Source organism: Ailuropoda melanoleuca, chromosome 11, assembly GCF_002007445.2.
Source record: "Ailuropoda melanoleuca isolate Jingjing chromosome 11, ASM200744v2, whole genome shotgun sequence".
Classification (NCBI taxonomy): domain Eukaryota; kingdom Metazoa; phylum Chordata; class Mammalia; order Carnivora; family Ursidae; genus Ailuropoda; species Ailuropoda melanoleuca.
This window is the reverse complement of record NC_048228.1, coordinates 104,053,763-104,069,995: the sequence shown is the minus strand read 5'-3', so window position 1 is coordinate 104,069,995 and position 16,233 is coordinate 104,053,763. Positions and strand designations below refer to the sequence as shown.

The 16,233-nt window shown below is 51.2% G+C and overlaps 1 protein-coding gene across 3 annotated transcripts in view; it reads right to left on the bottom strand.

The window, feature by feature from the left end:
- Positions 1-9,893: 9,893 nt before the first annotated feature.
- The window catches only part of SLC2A9 (solute carrier family 2 member 9), a 188,879-nt gene continuing 182,539 nt past the window's right edge, over positions 9,894-16,233 (bottom strand). For all 3 annotated transcript variants that reach the window (XM_034672125.1, XM_034672122.1, XM_034672124.1), the window contains one exon: positions 9,894-12,288. In XM_034672125.1, coding sequence (XP_034528016.1) covers positions 12,037-12,288 — 252 coding nt within the window. In that variant the 3' untranslated portion in view covers positions 9,894-12,036. The remainder of the gene's footprint in view (positions 12,289-16,233) is intronic.

Genomic DNA, 16,233 nt, shown 5'->3' with positions numbered 1-16,233 from the left:
TTTGCCAATTTTTGCTGTGAAATATAGAATTAAGAAAAATCAGAGTTCCAATTGGTTTAAGCAGCTTGTTGAAAATCTTACTAACGAGAAGCCTACCAGGGCATTATGGAATGAGAAAAAAAAGGCATGGGAATGAACTGATGGGAATATTTGTTATTCTGGCAACGGGTGTTGAGAGTTGTGCATTCATTTCCAAAATCAAGGGGCAATTGGACAAGTTGAGTCTATCCTTGAGATAGACTTTATCCTTGAGAGATACATCTTTATCCTTGAGAGCGCCAAATGGCCAACACCCTTTGATGCTTCGGCTTGTGTTTAGGCTTTCACGGCTGATGATCGCCCCCTCATGATGGACAGAGCCTGCCTTGGAGCTTGCTAGCTTCCGTTTTGTCTCCTGAACACACTTTTCCATCCTCTTCTGGTTTGCTGGGGATTCCCCCTCTGACTCTGTGGCTCTGGAAGGGTTGCCATTCAGATTATACTAACCCTTGCCCACCACTTCTGGGTTGAACATATGAGCAACTGTTCTCCCTGGTCACTGTGACGGTGGCCTCGGGGATATGCATGTGACCTGGGCAGGGAAACCAGAATCTTTGTGAGGTTGATACGTGGACACTGAGGGTGGTAGATTGTTTGCAAAGCTGACCACCACCACAGCTCCCATCCTATTTGTCCCTTTGTGATGTGATTTCGTATGCTTCCCACCAAGAGGTGGAATCCACTCCCCTTGAAGTGGGGCTGGTCCCATGACTTGATTTGATCAGTTGAGGAGAGGTGTGAGTTCCAAGCCTCAGCCTCCAGAGGACTTGCAGATTCTGCTCTCATTTTCTTAGAACACTGCCGCTTCGTGAGCAAGCCAGCCTGAGACGGAAACGCTTCATGCAGAGAGAGGCCCTGTAGAGAGGCTCAGACATCCCAGCTGTTCCAGTCATCCCACTGAGGCTTCTGACATGTGCGAGGGCATCTGAGCCCAACCAGCCTCCAGCTGACACCACCTGACCACAGATGCCTGACTGAATGCAGAGGACTCCATATGGATCCAAAGAACAGCCCAGCTGAGCCTTGCCCGATTTGTTGACCCACAGAATTGTGAGCAGTGAAATGGGTGTTCTTTTTTAAGCCACTAAGTTTTGGGGAGTTTTTTTCCATAGCAAAAGATATATAATACATTGGGAGAGAGATTTTTCTCCCCCACTGGGTGGCCAGGCTGAGAATGTGCAAGGCTGGGGGCTACTGGAGGCCGCCATATTGGGACTCTCAAGCCAAGAAAGCCAAGCAGAAGCAGAACCAAGAGAGGACAGACACAGAGCTGGAGCCATGAGTGGTGTGACTTGAGCCCCTGAATCCAGGCAAGACTTCCGCTGGTTGCCTTACTAAACTTCTAGTTTAGCAAATGAAGATCTTCCATCTTTAAGTTTGAAGCTAGCATGAGTCAGGATTCGTCACCTGCAACCGAAAGGGGACTCACCGACAGACATTTGTTTGATGGGTGCGTTCTGGGCAATTTGGTGTCAGCCACATTTTGCCAGCCGGGTGATTTCTAGTATCTTTAAACTTAGTTCCCATGTCTGTCAAAATTTCCTGATTTCAACAAATTATCGTATTCACAATTTATTCGTTCAGCTGCTCTCTATTTACCACTCACTGTGCGCAAGGAACAGTGGTCACGGCTGAAGATTTAGCAGGTGGTAGGACATGTCCAGTGTCCCCAGGCTCTAGTCCAGGCTCTTGAATCAGAATTGTGTTAGATTCCAAGTAGAAGAAGAAATGGACGTTGTGAGCGTGTTCACAACTCACCTCACCGTCTTGTCGTGAGAAACAAAGGGGAGGGGTCGCTTGGGTGAAACACCTACCTGCTCATATTAGGTCACTCACAGGACAAAGCTAGAAGGCCATTTCTGAAGGATCTGCTTCATCACCAAATACCTTCTTTTAGATGCTCTTTTCTGCTCCTAGAGCTTCCACGGAAGGCAGCATCCTCGATCTGCCACATGGCGAGGTGGTGAGCGGCTGAGAAGTGCCTGCTCTAAATTCAAGAGGCACAGTCACGTTGCTGCTGGAAGTTCGGGCTCCCAGCACACTTCTGAAATCCTGCCTCTGTCTTCACCGCCCACATGTCCGGCTGAGAACCCAACTTCTTTTTGCCTTGTCCTTCACTACTTCCAGCTCTGGTTCGTGACCGAGACAAACCACAGTCCCCAAATGCTATGATTTAATGAGAGGAAATTTACTTGACTCAATGTACGGATTTGCCAGGGGATGTGATTCTGATAAGGATAATTCTATCCACATCTTAGCGTGAACTGCAGCAAATGTCTGAAACTGTGAGCAGCCGCCGAGCCCGTCATTCAACGAGAACTCCGTCCTTTGGGGTTCACAGCCAGCGAATGAATGTTCAGTGGAAGGGAAATGGGAAGAAGCCTGATTATAATGGTCTGACCCCCTGAAGTCCCCTCATTTATTCCAGGAGGGGCAGTGTCATAATAGGGTGTTGTCTGCATCGACCTGTGCTCAGCCAGAGATGAAAGGTGTGGGGCGGGTTTGGTCCCAGGGATATTTAGGTGCCGCCCTCATGATTCTTCACAGTCTGGACTCAACCCACCGACCAGTGTGGCCTCCCACTCTTGCGCTTATAGCTACTGTGTTTGGCTGCCATTCCCATGTCATTGGCCCTTTTGTCTCAAATTCCTCCCTGCCTCGCCTCAGCCTGACAAAATCCAAATACCACAACTGACGTGAGGCTCCCACGTTACCACCCAGAAGTATCTGGCCCAGTCACCCCAGACCACAGCCCGTGTCTCCGCAGGAGTCCCGTCCCATCCTCCTCACGGCTTCGTCAGGACGTTAATTTGTTCGGTGAGTGTGTAATGAGTGCTTGCCAGGAACATGGAGTCCTGAGATGAATCAGCCATTTTCTTGTAGGATCTCTTATCTAGGGTCTAGGAGGGGAGACATCCAAGTAAACAAAGTTCACCGTGATAGACAGGCCGTACTAAATCCCTGAAGAGAGGTGAACACAGGCTTCCGTGAGAAGGAAAAGAAAAGAACCCAGCCAAGACCGGGGAAGCAGAGAGAGAGTTTTAGGGGCAGGTGTTAGAAGCTGGAGGATGGACGGAAAAGTAGCCTCCAGACTGAGAAGGAGCGTTGAAACTGAAAAACGAAGCAAGCCACTCTATACCATTTTCTTCAGGGTGACTTCCAGACCAGGAAGACCAGGCAGACAAATGATCCAGGCGCCCCACAGCCATTCTCCATAAAGTCCAGTCCGTAACCCACAGCTTTTCTAGAGGGAGGGGCATGGTGGTGAGGTCACAGGGGAGTTACCCAAAGTGGGGCCCCCTGTGTGCCGGCCATCTGTGCACTCCTGTCAGGGCATACATTCACCTCCAGGGGGCCTGGGACACGTGGTCGCTGCTGGAGGTCGTTGTGCGGATATGAGCAAGACGGTGGGCCGACAAGGCAGCCAGTGTGGGCACGCCTCCAGGAGGGAGCCTCGGCGTCGTCCTTCAGGATGACTAGAAATCATCGGAGTGAGGAGAAGGAGAAAGACAGTCTATGTAGAGGGACCACCGGACTCGCGCTGATGATCAGCGGTTTGCTTCCCTCACATATTCACAGCCTTCTGAAGGAAGAGATGGGTTTCATCCATGTTCATACCCCCAGTACCTAGGACAAGTGTATACTGGGGGCTCAGCAAATGTTTGTGGGCTGAATGGACGAGACCTTACTCCAGAGAATGTTACTTCTGTTTTTGTTTGCGGATATGAGCTCTAAGCAGTGCCACGTAACTCAGTGAATAATGACAAAACAGAAAGGAAGATAATGCCTATACCAGCGATCTATACGTAGTTTTACCAACCATGCCAACACCTGGCAGTTTGAGGCAACAACAACCTATTATTCTTTGTGACTCTCTGAATGGCTGAATGATTCTTCTGCTCCTGTCTTCTGGCCTCACTCACGCAGCTGCATTCAGCTGCAGGGTCACTGGATTGGGGCTGGGCTGGGACGGTGGAGATAATGGACCCTCCCTTTCGCTGGCCCTTCATCCTCAAGGAGGCTACACTGGGCTTCCTCATCACACGATGACATCAGCATTCTAAGAGGAAAGCCTGAGAGCACAAGTGCTTATTAAGCTTCTGCTCCTGTCATATTTCGTGATGTCTCGTGGCCAGAGAGTTGCATGGCCACGTCCAAATTTGGCACAGTCGGGGATCACACAAGGACGAGCAACTGGCAGGCGTGATTCACCGGGGCCATGGATGCTTCAACCCACCACAGGTCAGCAGGTGTCTGGTTGTCACAGTGGAAGGGATGGTACAAGCCAGAGTCCTTGTTCTGGAGAAGAGGGGTTGCGGCCAAATTTCTGAAGTCCCGTAGGGCAGCGATCGGAGCCCTAGACTTGGCTGGACTTGAAGCTGGAAGAGCAGGGCTTGAATCAGATGAAATGTATCCAGCATTTACTTCACAGGTTACCTCCAGCAACAGAGGCAGCAACGTGGAAGCAGTTGCAAACTTGAGAGGAAGAGAAATTGGTATTCGTAGGCAGAAAACCCAGGTAGCACCACAGCCAGATTCAAGCCCCAGCAAAGCTGCTCTCACCAGATAATCCGTGAACGTGAATCCACGCTCCCCTAACCCAGGGGCCCCTGTGCTCCGGAGGGACAACTCGCTGAGTGTCTAAAGATGGGATTTGCTTCGTATATTCTCATTTGCCTTGGACTCTGTCCTCTTACGACCTGTATGAGCTGAGTTTAGGCTTCATCACGAGTAAGAGCAACTCAAAATAACAGTTAACTTAGATGACATGGAAGTTTTGACTCCGAAGCAGGGGCCATTGTTGCGCAGTTCTGTCCACGCGGTGCGGCCCCACGGTCCTTACTGCTCACCGCCCCACATCCTCGGGACGTGGCGTCCATGGTGGGGTCCAAGGCGGTGGCCCCTGCACATTTTCATGAGAAATAAAGGCAATTTCTCTGGTACCCGGATCATACCAGGAAGAGACCACAAGGTGCTGCTACATGTGTGAGATGAGAAGTCAGCCTTCTCGAGGGAGGGAGGCAGAGAGAAGGTCTTCAAGATGTCGGTGAGGAGAAGCCGGATGTGAAATGCAAGTGATNGGTGCCGCCCTCATGATTCTTCACAGTCTGGACTCAACCCACCGACCAGTGTGGCCTCCCACTCTTGCGCTTATAGCTACTGTGTTTGGCTGCCATTCCCATGTCATTGGCCCTTTTGTCTCAAATTCCTCCCTGCCTCGCCTCAGCCTGACAAAATCCAAATACCACAACTGACGTGAGGCTCCCACGTTACCACCCAGAAGTATCTGGCCCAGTCACCCCAGACCACAGCCCGTGTCTCCGCAGGAGTCCCGTCCCATCCTCCTCACGGCTTCGTCAGGACGTTAATTTGTTCGGTGAGTGTGTAATGAGTGCTTGCCAGGAACATGGAGTCCTGAGATGAATCAGCCATTTTCTTGTAGGATCTCTTATCTAGGGTCTAGGAGGGGAGACATCCAAGTAAACAAAGTTCACCGTGATAGACAGGCCGTACTAAATCCCTGAAGAGAGGTGAACACAGGCTTCCGTGAGAAGGAAAAGAAAAGAACCCAGCCAAGACCGGGGAAGCAGAGAGAGAGTTTTAGGGGCAGGTGTTAGAAGCTGGAGGATGGACGGAAAAGTAGCCTCCAGACTGAGAAGGAGCGTTGAAACTGAAAAACGAAGCAAGCCACTCTATACCATTTTCTTCAGGGTGACTTCCAGACCAGGAAGGCCAGGCGGACAAATGATCCAGGCGCCCCACAGCCATTCTCCATAAAGTCCAGTCCGTAACCCACAGCTATTCTAGAGGGAGAGGCATGGTGGTGAGGTCACAGGGGAGTTACCCAAAGTGGGGCCCCCTGTGCACCAGCCATCTGTGCACTCCTGTCAGGGCATACATTCACCTCCAGGGGGCCTGGGACACGTGGTCGCTGCAGGAGGTCGTTGTGCGGATATGAGCAAGACGGTGGGCCGACAAGGCAGCCAGTGTGGGCACGCCTCCAGGAGGNCCAGACTGAGAAGGAGCGTTGAAACTGAAAAACGAAGCAAGCCACTCTATACCATTTTCTTCAGGGTGACTTCCAGACCAGGAAGACCAGGCAGACAAATGATCCAGGCGCCCCACAGCCATTCTCCATAAAGTCCAGTCCGTAACCCACAGCTTTTCTAGAGGGAGGGGCATGGTGGTGAGGTCACAGGGGAGTTACCCAAAGTGGGGCCCCCTGTGCACCAGCCATCTGTGCACTCCTGTCAGGGCATACATTCACCTCCAGGGGGCCTGGGACACGTGGTCGCTGCAGGAGGTCGTTGTGCGGATATGAGCAAGACGGTGGGCCGACAAGGCAGCCAGTGTGGGCACGCCTCCAGGAGGGAGCCTCGGCGTCGTCCTTCAGGATGACTAGAAATCATCGGAGTGAGGAGAAGGAGAAAGACAGTCTATGTAGAGGGACCACCGGACTCGCGCTGATGATCAGCGGTTTGCTTCCCTCACATATTCACAGCCTTCTGAAGGAAGAGATGGGTTTCATCCATGTTCATACCCCCAGTACCTAGGACAAGTGTATATTGGGGGCTCAGCAAATGTTCGTGGGCTGAATGGACGAGACCTTACTCCAGAGAATGTTACTTCTGTTTTTGTTTGCGGATATGAGCTCTAAGCAGTGCCACGTAACTCAGTGAATAATGACAAAACAGAAAGGAAGATAATGCCTATATCAGCGATCTATACGTAGTTTTACCAACCATGCCAACACCTGGCAGTTTGAGGCAACAACAACCTATTATTCTTTGTGACTCTCTGAATGGCTGAATGATTCTTCTGCTCCTGTCTTCTGGCCTCACTCACGCAGCTGCATTCAGCTGCAGGGTCACTGGATTGGGGCTGGGCTGGGACGGTGGAGATAATGGACCCTCCCTTTCGCTGGCCCTTCATCCTCAAGGAGGCTACACTGGGCTTCCTCATCACACGATGACATCAGCATTCTAAGAGGAAAGCCTGAGAGCACAAGTGCTTATTAAGCTTCTGCTCCTGTCATATTTCGTGATGTCTCGTGGCCAGAGAGTTGCATGGCCACGTCCAAATTTGGCACAGTCGGGGATCACACAAGAACGAGCAACTGGCAGGCGTGATTCACCGGGGCCATGGATGCTTCAACCCACCACAGGTCAGCAGGTGTCTGGTTGTCACAGTGGAAGGGATGGTACAAGCCAGAGTCCTTGTTCTGGAGAAGAGGGGTTGCGGCCAAATTTCTGAAGTCCCGTAGGGCAGCGATCGGAGCCCTAGACTTGGCTGGACTTGAAGCTGGAAGAGCAGGGCTTGAATCAGATGAAATGTATCCAGCATTTACTTCACAGGTTACCTCCAGCAACAGAGGCAGCAACGTGGAAGCAGTTGCAAACTTGAGAGGAAGAGAAATTGGTATTCGTAGGCAGAAAACCCAGGTAGCACCACAGCCAGATTCAAGCCCCAGCAAAGCTGCTCTCACCAGATAATCCGTGAACGTGAATCCACGCTCCCCTAACCCAGGGGCCCCTGTGCTCCAGAGGGACAACTCGCTGAGTGTCTAAAGATGGGATTTGCTTCGTATATTCTCACTTGCCTTGGACTCTGTCCTCTTACGACCTGTATGAGCTGAGTTTAGGCTTCATCACGAGTAAGAGCAACTCAAAATAACAGTTAACTTAGATGACATGGAAGTTTTGACTCCGAAGCAGGGGCCATTGTTGCGCAGTTCTGTCCACGCGGTGCGGCCCCGCGGTCCTTACTGCTCACCGCCCCACATCCTCGGGACGTGGCGTCCATGGTGGGGTCCAAGGCGGTGGCCCCTGCACATTTTCATGAGAAATAAAGGCAATTTCTCTGGTACCCGGATCATACCAGGAAGAGACCACAAGGTGCTGCTACATGTGTGAGATGAGAAGTCAGCCTTCTCGAGGGAGGGAGGCAGAGAGAAGGTCTTCAAGATGTCGGTGAGGAGAAGCCGGATGTGAAATGCAAGTGATGGCTGCCCTGGGTTGTTGGGACAGTGTTTGAATCATGCAAGGTGAGTCCAGCGATATTTACTTCAAAGTGAAAAATGAATATAAAAAGACTTTCTACCACCTTCTTCTCACATCCCGGTGAACCATCCTGTGCCTTCCTTACTCACCCCTCCCCGTGGGGACCGCTGCCCTCAGTGACCTGTATCAGTTGCCTACAGCTGCCGGAAACATCACGACGACGTTGGTGCCGTAAAGCCACACAAATTTACTGTCTTCTAGTTGTAACGGTCAGAAATGACACATTCAGGATGTGGGCAGGGCTGTGTCCCTTTTGGAGTCTCTCGGGGAGAGATGGTTTCCCTTCCTTTTCCAGGACGCTGCCTGAGCTCCTTAGCTTGTGATCCTTTTCCTCCATCTTCAATGCCAGCAGTCTTCAAATCTCTCTCTCTTGCCCCTCCCCCACAAGTCCTTCTCTGACGCTGACCCTCCTGCCTCCCTCTTATGAGGACCGCTGTGACCGCGTGGGGCGCGCTGGATTATCTAGTGTTAATCTCCCATCTCAAGACCCTTACCTCAATCACCCCAGCAACGTCTCTTTGCCCCATAAGGTAACAGTCACAGGTTCTGGGGATTAGGCCCTGGGCATCTTTGGGGGCCATTTTTCTGCCTACCACACGACCCATTCATTCAACCAGTATTTACTGTGCACCTACTATGTGCTGGTACTATGTTAGCTGGAGTCAAACAGTCATGGCTCCCGCCCTCCTGCGGGTAGTTCTTCATTTTTTAAAGACAAGCACCAGCTGACAAGGCCCAGAGCCGGTGAATACGCGCAAGAATACGGCCACCGCCCCAGGAGCTCAGCTTCACCACTGGAACTGGCCTCAGTGCCCAAAAAGAGAGGGGCTTTTTACTCTTTGATGACTGTTCCCCGCCTCCCCCTACATTCTTTCCCCAGAGGGTCACCCCCTCTGTCCCTCTGGCCAGTCAGGGAGGGTTTCTCTTGGAGCCTTTTCTGTGGGCACGGACTGTGCAGCTCTGGAATCGGTCTGTCCTGGAGTAGAAGTCAGGAGATGCGGGCGGAAAAAAATGTAGAAATCTCACTGCCCTATAGGTTGTCCTGTGAGGGTTGTTTTTTTTTTTAAGATTTCTTTTTTTGAGAGAGAGACAGAGAGAGAGAGCAGGAGAGACGAGCAGAGGGAGAGGGAGAAGCAGGCTCCCCACTGAACAGGAAGCCTGATGAGGGGCTTGATCCCAGGACCCTGGGATCATGACCTGAGCCAAAGGCAGATGCTCACCCGACTGAGCCCCCCAGGCGCCCCTGTCCTGTGAGTTTTGATGGGCCCCTTCCATCTGCCTGCCATCCTTTATTTTTCATGTGTCTGTGTTATGGGTTCTATCCAGGGTTTCGGTGCTCATCAGTGACGGAAATAGAGCCGAGTGTGCTGATTCCATCTTAGCCAGACCTGGAGGCTGGAGGAGTTCCTTTTCTTCCAGTGAACCTGAAAAGAGACGTCTGCCTTCGTGGCTTTGAAATGAGAGGATAGAGTAAAGCAATAAGACTGGGACCTAATCCCTCATCTTCGGGTAGGAGTTGGGACAGGAGGTCTATGAGTTTGAGGGTCCATGAACGGATCCGGGGGCTGTAAACGGCGAGTTCCTGTTGGAAAGCACGAGAGCCTGTGTGGCAAGGCTCACAGGAACGTGTGTCTCTCTGGTGGCCACTCCCCACTCTCAGCATCGGAAAAGCACGTCTGCCTGTGAAGAGTTCACTGCAGGGGACGGTGGAGTATGATCGAAAGGCTCTGGAAGGGAGATGCTGCATTTGGTTTAATAGAAAGTGGGCAAAATAGGAGATAAGAGACAAGACAGTTGTAAATCGTTGTTATGTATTCTGTGACTATAACAGTGTAAATCACAGGCCGGAAATGGACGGAGAGATGTAAAAACGAGAGTGATAGTGTTAGGGAAATGGAAGGATGTGAGATTATGGGCATCTTAAGTGTTTTCTTTTTCAAACATTTACTTAACGTTGCTCTGCTGACTTTTCAAACGTGGAAATGCTAAGAGCGACTCCCGGCCTACCGCCTGCTGGCTGTGTTGCTTCCCCAGCTCATCGCCGCCATTTTTTAGGAAGGCCTTCACCTCTCACCGACCCCTGAGGAGGTGGTCCTGTGACCTGTTCCTCCATCGCTGTGTCCCCCTCCTCTGGGTAACTTCATTGCTACTGCTTCTTTGATTTTCAATCTTCGGTGGCAGGCCGTGAGTGAATGCGGGGTAGGACAGTGTATTCTCCTGCTCCCCGATGTGTCCTCAGCACCTACCTAGGGCCTAGCCCCTGCTAGGTACCTACTATTTAGAAGCTAAATACTCAAGTCTACACATGAAAGACAACACTCCCCAGCTAAGATTTCTTTTTGCACTTCATTTGGCTTTTTGGTCTCGGGCACTTTGTGCACCCACCTATCACTTTCTCTCCATATAGACACACACTGTCCAAATCTTTCTGCCATAGCTCGGGAGGATGGTGCACTGAGCTGGCAATCAACCAAAGGAGCAGCCCAGTGATGAGAGTATTTGGTGGGAAAGGAAACTTAGAATTCAGATTTTGGGTAAGGCTGTCCTTGTCAAGAATGGGACTGAAGGGGTTCCAGGGGTGTTGCCATGTCCAGAGGCGTTCCTCTCCGGCCCACTCCTCCTGTGACATGAATTCGAACACACACCTGCTAACTCACGCACACTTTCACTTATCTATGGGCGTCCCGACTTTGTTTCACTCACGGGGCAAGTACAGGGAATCGCCCAAACCTCACGGCACACATAATCACGGCAGTTGGAAGTTGTCCCAAACCAAACAGCCCTAGCACCGAAGGGTTGGAAGAGTCCTCAAGCATATCTGCTCCTAAGAACTTCTTCCACAAGCGACACTTAGATTTCCTTAATGACAGTCAAGGCAAGCAATCACCCCACGTTTGCTTGAGCACTCTGTGTAATGGCGAACTCACCTTCTGTGATGATTAATTTTAGGTGTCTACTTGACTGGGTCATGGGGTGCTCAGATATTTGGTTAAACATTATTTTGGGCATGTCTGCGAGGGTACTTCCAGACAAGATTAGCATTTGAGCTGGTGGACTGAGCAAAGCAGACTGCTCTCCCCGATGTGGGTGGGCCTCAGCCCATCTGTCGAGGGCTTGAATAGAAAACAAAGAGGCAGAGGAAGGGAGAATCTGCCCTCGGCTTTACTGGTTGAGCTATGACATGGGTCTTCTGCCCTGTCTTTCCACCAAGACTAGGCTTCGTTTCCGAGTCACTCTTAATACTGTTTTCCTCAGTTGAAAACAACTCACTTTGCAGTCCCTGCCCCATCTTGATCCTCTTTCTGCCTTCTGAGACACATCTGATACTCCGAGGTGAAGACAGTTTCAGGGATGGAAGTCTTCAGCCCATGTGTGGGACACAGCCTGCGAGGGGCAGAACCCGGAGGACGGTGGGTTGGTATCAGCTTCCTGAGGCTGAGGTCCACAAGGCCGAGCCAGAGGTTGGTAACGGTATTTATCAGGAGGTGCAAAGAGTCTTTCCACTGAATTCCAAAAACCTTCATCTAGGACCAAAGCCCAGGATCCCTGAGGCCTCAGGACCCAGGTTGAGGGCAGCTCGAGGCTACTTACGGCAGAGTTGGAACCAGCACCTCAGTCTGTGGTCTCCTGTCCCTGTGTCCTGTTTCCTATATTGTTTTCCTGTGAGAAAGCTGTCAAGTGCTATTTCAGCAGCTCCATCTGGAATCCATGGGCTAAGTCATGAAGGAGACAGGCCATCGATCCAAACAGAAGAAGGGTGGATCTACTGGAACATAAGCTGATATCCCTTCCACCTTCCAGAAGAATTCGGACATTCAGCTATGAATAAAACCTAAATGGTTGTGACCATAGATTAGCAAAGGTTTATTTTTAAATACTTAATACTATTAATCACGTGTGGAAATCTTTGGTTTCCTGAAATGGTGAGATCATCCATTTAGATAACCCCATTTTGGACATAATTGTCCAGAGTGGAGGCGGGGTCTGGCTCGGGCCTTCTGGTCACCTTAGCATCAGAGGCAGCTGAGTCAGTGTTCTCCGGTGGGTATGCCTTGTTCCTTCTGGCAAATGCCTGGCTGATTTCTGCATGGGTTCTGTTTTTTGTCTCAGGCAGGACAAAATAGAAATAGACAGCCCCTGTGAGGCAGATCGCGGCAAAAACCAGGAAACAGTAGGTGTCCAGACCTTTCTGTGAAAAGGAGAGACAAAGAACATCAGGTAGACAATCCCCAAACTGGCTGTGATACCGTCTCTGCACAGGTTTTGAAAGCTCCCCATTCCTATATCCATATTCCCGGATGGCGCACCACACGCGTGACACAGACTCTAAAGGCCAACGGTGCTGGATGAAGCGTCTACAGGAGACGTTCTCATGTGAGCTGTGAATACATCCGCTTCCAACCCTGGAACCCATGAAGAAATGGCAATCTTCTGTTTTCTTTTTTGAAAACTAGGCCTATAAAAAAAATAGTCATCACGAAAGCAAAATGTCATACTCGCTGAATGTTATTTTAAGTTTGTGTTTACACACCATATATGAGGGTGTCTGAGGCTGGACCCTGCCTGCTGACGTCTGAAAGTCATCTGTGACACCTCCCATCCCCTAGCCATCACGCAGGACCCACGCATTAGGTCTCAGCAGGCTTCCTTGCTCAGACAGCTCCCCAGTGTCGCCGCCTCTGGCGTGCCCACTCCGGAAGTCCAGCCCAGCGGTCGGCTAGGGCCATGTGGGACCACCGGACTCTGCCCTTGTGGAAAGGCAACCACAGACGATGATCCATAAATGCATGGCCGCACTGCAGTAGAATTTTATTTGCAGAAAAATAAACCAGGTGGTGGGCAGGAGTTTGTCGAACCCTGCCTCGCCCAAGCGACATTGCCCCTCACCTTCTTCACCCATGTCCCCCATCCACGTGGCCTCTTCCCTGTCTGTTCTCTGTGAGGCAGCCTGGGGAGACTTGCAAAAACATATCCTGGTCATGCCAGCCCCCTGCTGAAAACTTTCCATCCCGTGGCTCTTGGGATGAGAACCCACTTCCTTAGCTTGCCCTGGGGAGTCAGTGAGGTCTCCTCTCTCTGCTTCTTCCACACGGGCCTCATCACTCCCGCCTCCCACCTTGCTTCTGCTGACTTGCTGGTCCCTCTTCCTGTGATTCCACCTCCTCAGCTCCTGTCTCTCTCTGCACCAGGGGCCTGCCCTGCCCCGGGCCAGGCCCCTGAATCATCATCTCCCCTGGTTCCATCCTCTTTCCCTGAAGGACGATGGTAACCACATAGTTAGGTATGTGGCTGCTTGGTGAAGGACTGTCTGTTGCTGGACTGTACGCTCCAGGAGTCAGCAGGGTCGTGCCTGGTTTGGCTCATCACTGTGGCCCAGTGCCTGGGTCAGTGTGTGGACAATAGCAGGTGCTCAGTGGATATTTATGGAGTGAACAAATCAATCCATCTGTCAATCAGATTTGAATCTGACAAATCAATCTGTCTTTAAGTTTCCCTGTTGCTATGGACTGACTTATGAGCCCCCCAAATTCATATGTTGAATCTCTAACCCCCAACATGACTGTGCTTGGAGATTTGGCTCTTGGGAGGTAACTGAAGTGAAACGAGGTCAGAAGAGTGGGGTCCAAATCCCATAGGATGGGTGGCCTTATAAGAGGAGGGAGAGAGACTGCTCTTTCCCTGTCTGTGCACACCGAGGAGGAGCCACGGGAAGCCATGGTGAGAAGGTGGCCGTCTGCCGGCCAGGAAGAGAGCCCTCCCCAGAAACTGAGCCAGATAGAGATTCTTAGGGTCTACCTAGAAAAGCAGATCTTGGGCTGAAGTTGCCCTTGGGCCCTAATCTCCTTACCATTTCAGTCTGCCTCACAATGAAAGCTCTTTATCTGTCTGCTCGTTTGCAGTCTCTTTTCTGAGGTACTTCTTCTGCAGAACAGGGAACACCTTGGGCCCCTCAGATAACCCAGTTCTCTAGCCCACCTGGCAGGTGCTGCCTGCCATCAGGAAGCTGGAAGCCAGAAACTTGAAACAAGCTCCAGGACCCAATTTACTACAGACTTGCTCCTCCAAGGACCAGACCAGACCAGACCAGTCCGAGGGGTAGTGGACCCTAGCCTTGGCCTCCCACAGACTTTCCCCTCATTATAATGCTAAAAATCATGCCCCAGGTGGAGATTTAACATGCAAATAAAGCAGGTGATGTCTGCAAAGCCGGTTCTGGCAATGGCTTCCGCACACCCAGCTTCCTGTGTTTGCTTACTCCTACAGGCTTGGACTGCGCTCCTTTCCCGCCTCAGCCCTTTCCAGTTCTTCCCCTGGCCGCTGGTCAGGGAGCAGCCCTGTATCCCTTTTCCTCAGGTGGTCTTCCTCAGGCCTGGGAGGAAGCTAGCAATGAACACTTCCTGCACCGTCCTTGGCCTCCCGTCTGTTTCTACACACAAGAGTCAAAGAACGCCAAGGTCAGGAACAAAATTAACTCTGCTGGCATCTTGACCTTGCACTTCCAGGCTCCAAAAGGGCGAGGAATTAATTTCTGTTGTCTAAGCGCCCCTATCGGTGGTATTTTGTGTTGGCAGCCGGGCCGACTAGACTTCCCCTAGCCCTCCTGACTTCCCATCATTTATGACTATGAGTAATTACAACACCTAGGTCTCTGCTTTGAAATAAAGGACATTGAATTGAAACTTGTGCAAATTCAAATAACTTGAATTGCTACTGGGAATGGCTATGTCAAAAAGAAAGGATATTTTAAATGATGAGTCTTTGCAACAGGCGTGTAAATAGGACCATCCGTTCCTGCTATGGACACGAGCCAGCCTCTGCCCGCAGCTGGGAGGGCTACTGGCATTAGTACTGGTATCAGTACGAAGCCATGTTTGGGGTGGGTTCTGGGCCAGACACTGGGCTAAGTCCTCAGGATCAGGGAATGGAGCAGCTTGCCCCAGGCCTCCCATTGGTTAGCACGAGGCTGCAAGTCCAAACTCCGTGTTCCCACCCGCTTTGCAAACTGGCTCCTAGTGGACAGGTTTGAAGCCGTGGCACACTTAGTGCCTCCAGTTTCTCAGCCCACGGGTGGCCGAGTCATGTGGTGGTTAAGCTTTCCGAGCCTCTCATGTTTGAAAATGCCTTTTCCCCTCTGTCATATGTGAAGGTACAGACTTCTAATTTCAAAGTAGTTTCCTCTCCAGACTTTGAAGACGGTGTCCCTTACCCTACAGGTAGAGCCTTGCTCAGGAGCAGGGTGATGTCACCTGATTACCATTTCTTTTCAGGTTATCTGAGTTTTCCCTATGGAACTTTGAAGATTTTCTTTTTTAACTCAGTGTTCTTAAATTGCACATCACTGTGTTTAGAAGGGGATCCTTTGCACCCAATTTGCTTAGCACAAGGCAGGCTGTTCATGCTGAGGGCTGGCCTTCTTGCATGTCTGGAATTTTCCTTCTGTTGTTTCTCTGACCATTCCCTGATGAAGGCCCCTAGCCAGCCCCCCATCCACCGTATCCTGGGACCCCTTCCACTTTCTCAGCAGCCGTGTCCTGGATGCACTCTGGGCCAGCCTCTCTCCTTCAGTTCATCCCATCCACCCTCTAGAGATGTCCTCATGATTACGACTACACGCTTGGGACCCTGTCTTGTCTTCTAGCAGGTTGTACCTTTATTTTGAGCATAGCTAGGATTCTGAGTGGGGCGGGCAGGCTGGGGTGTTCAGCCACCTTTCCATAGGCACCTGGGAGCCGAGTCTTCAAGGATGAGCGGCGTGGAGGTTGCAGCTGTTTTGGGACTTGAGTAGATGAAGGAAGGGCGCGCAGGTGACAGCAGGGACACCCCGCATACCTCTCTGAGAACCTGATGAAAAGCTATGGATCCCCTTCTCCATCAAAAGGAAAAATAATCTCATACACTTGACATTTCCAACGCCATTTCTAGAGCGGGGGCATGTCACGGTCCTGCTGAAACTCCTCCATGGCCACCTGGCATCCGCAGGCCCCGGGCTTTAAGTTCCAAGACGGCGGGATCCGTGTCACCTGCTCGGTGCAGGTGTACCCCCAGCCCAAGACAGTGCCTGGGTCACCGAAAGTGCGGTCTTAATAAGAATATGTTGGATGAGTGGATAAATGAATGAAATGAGAGCACTTTC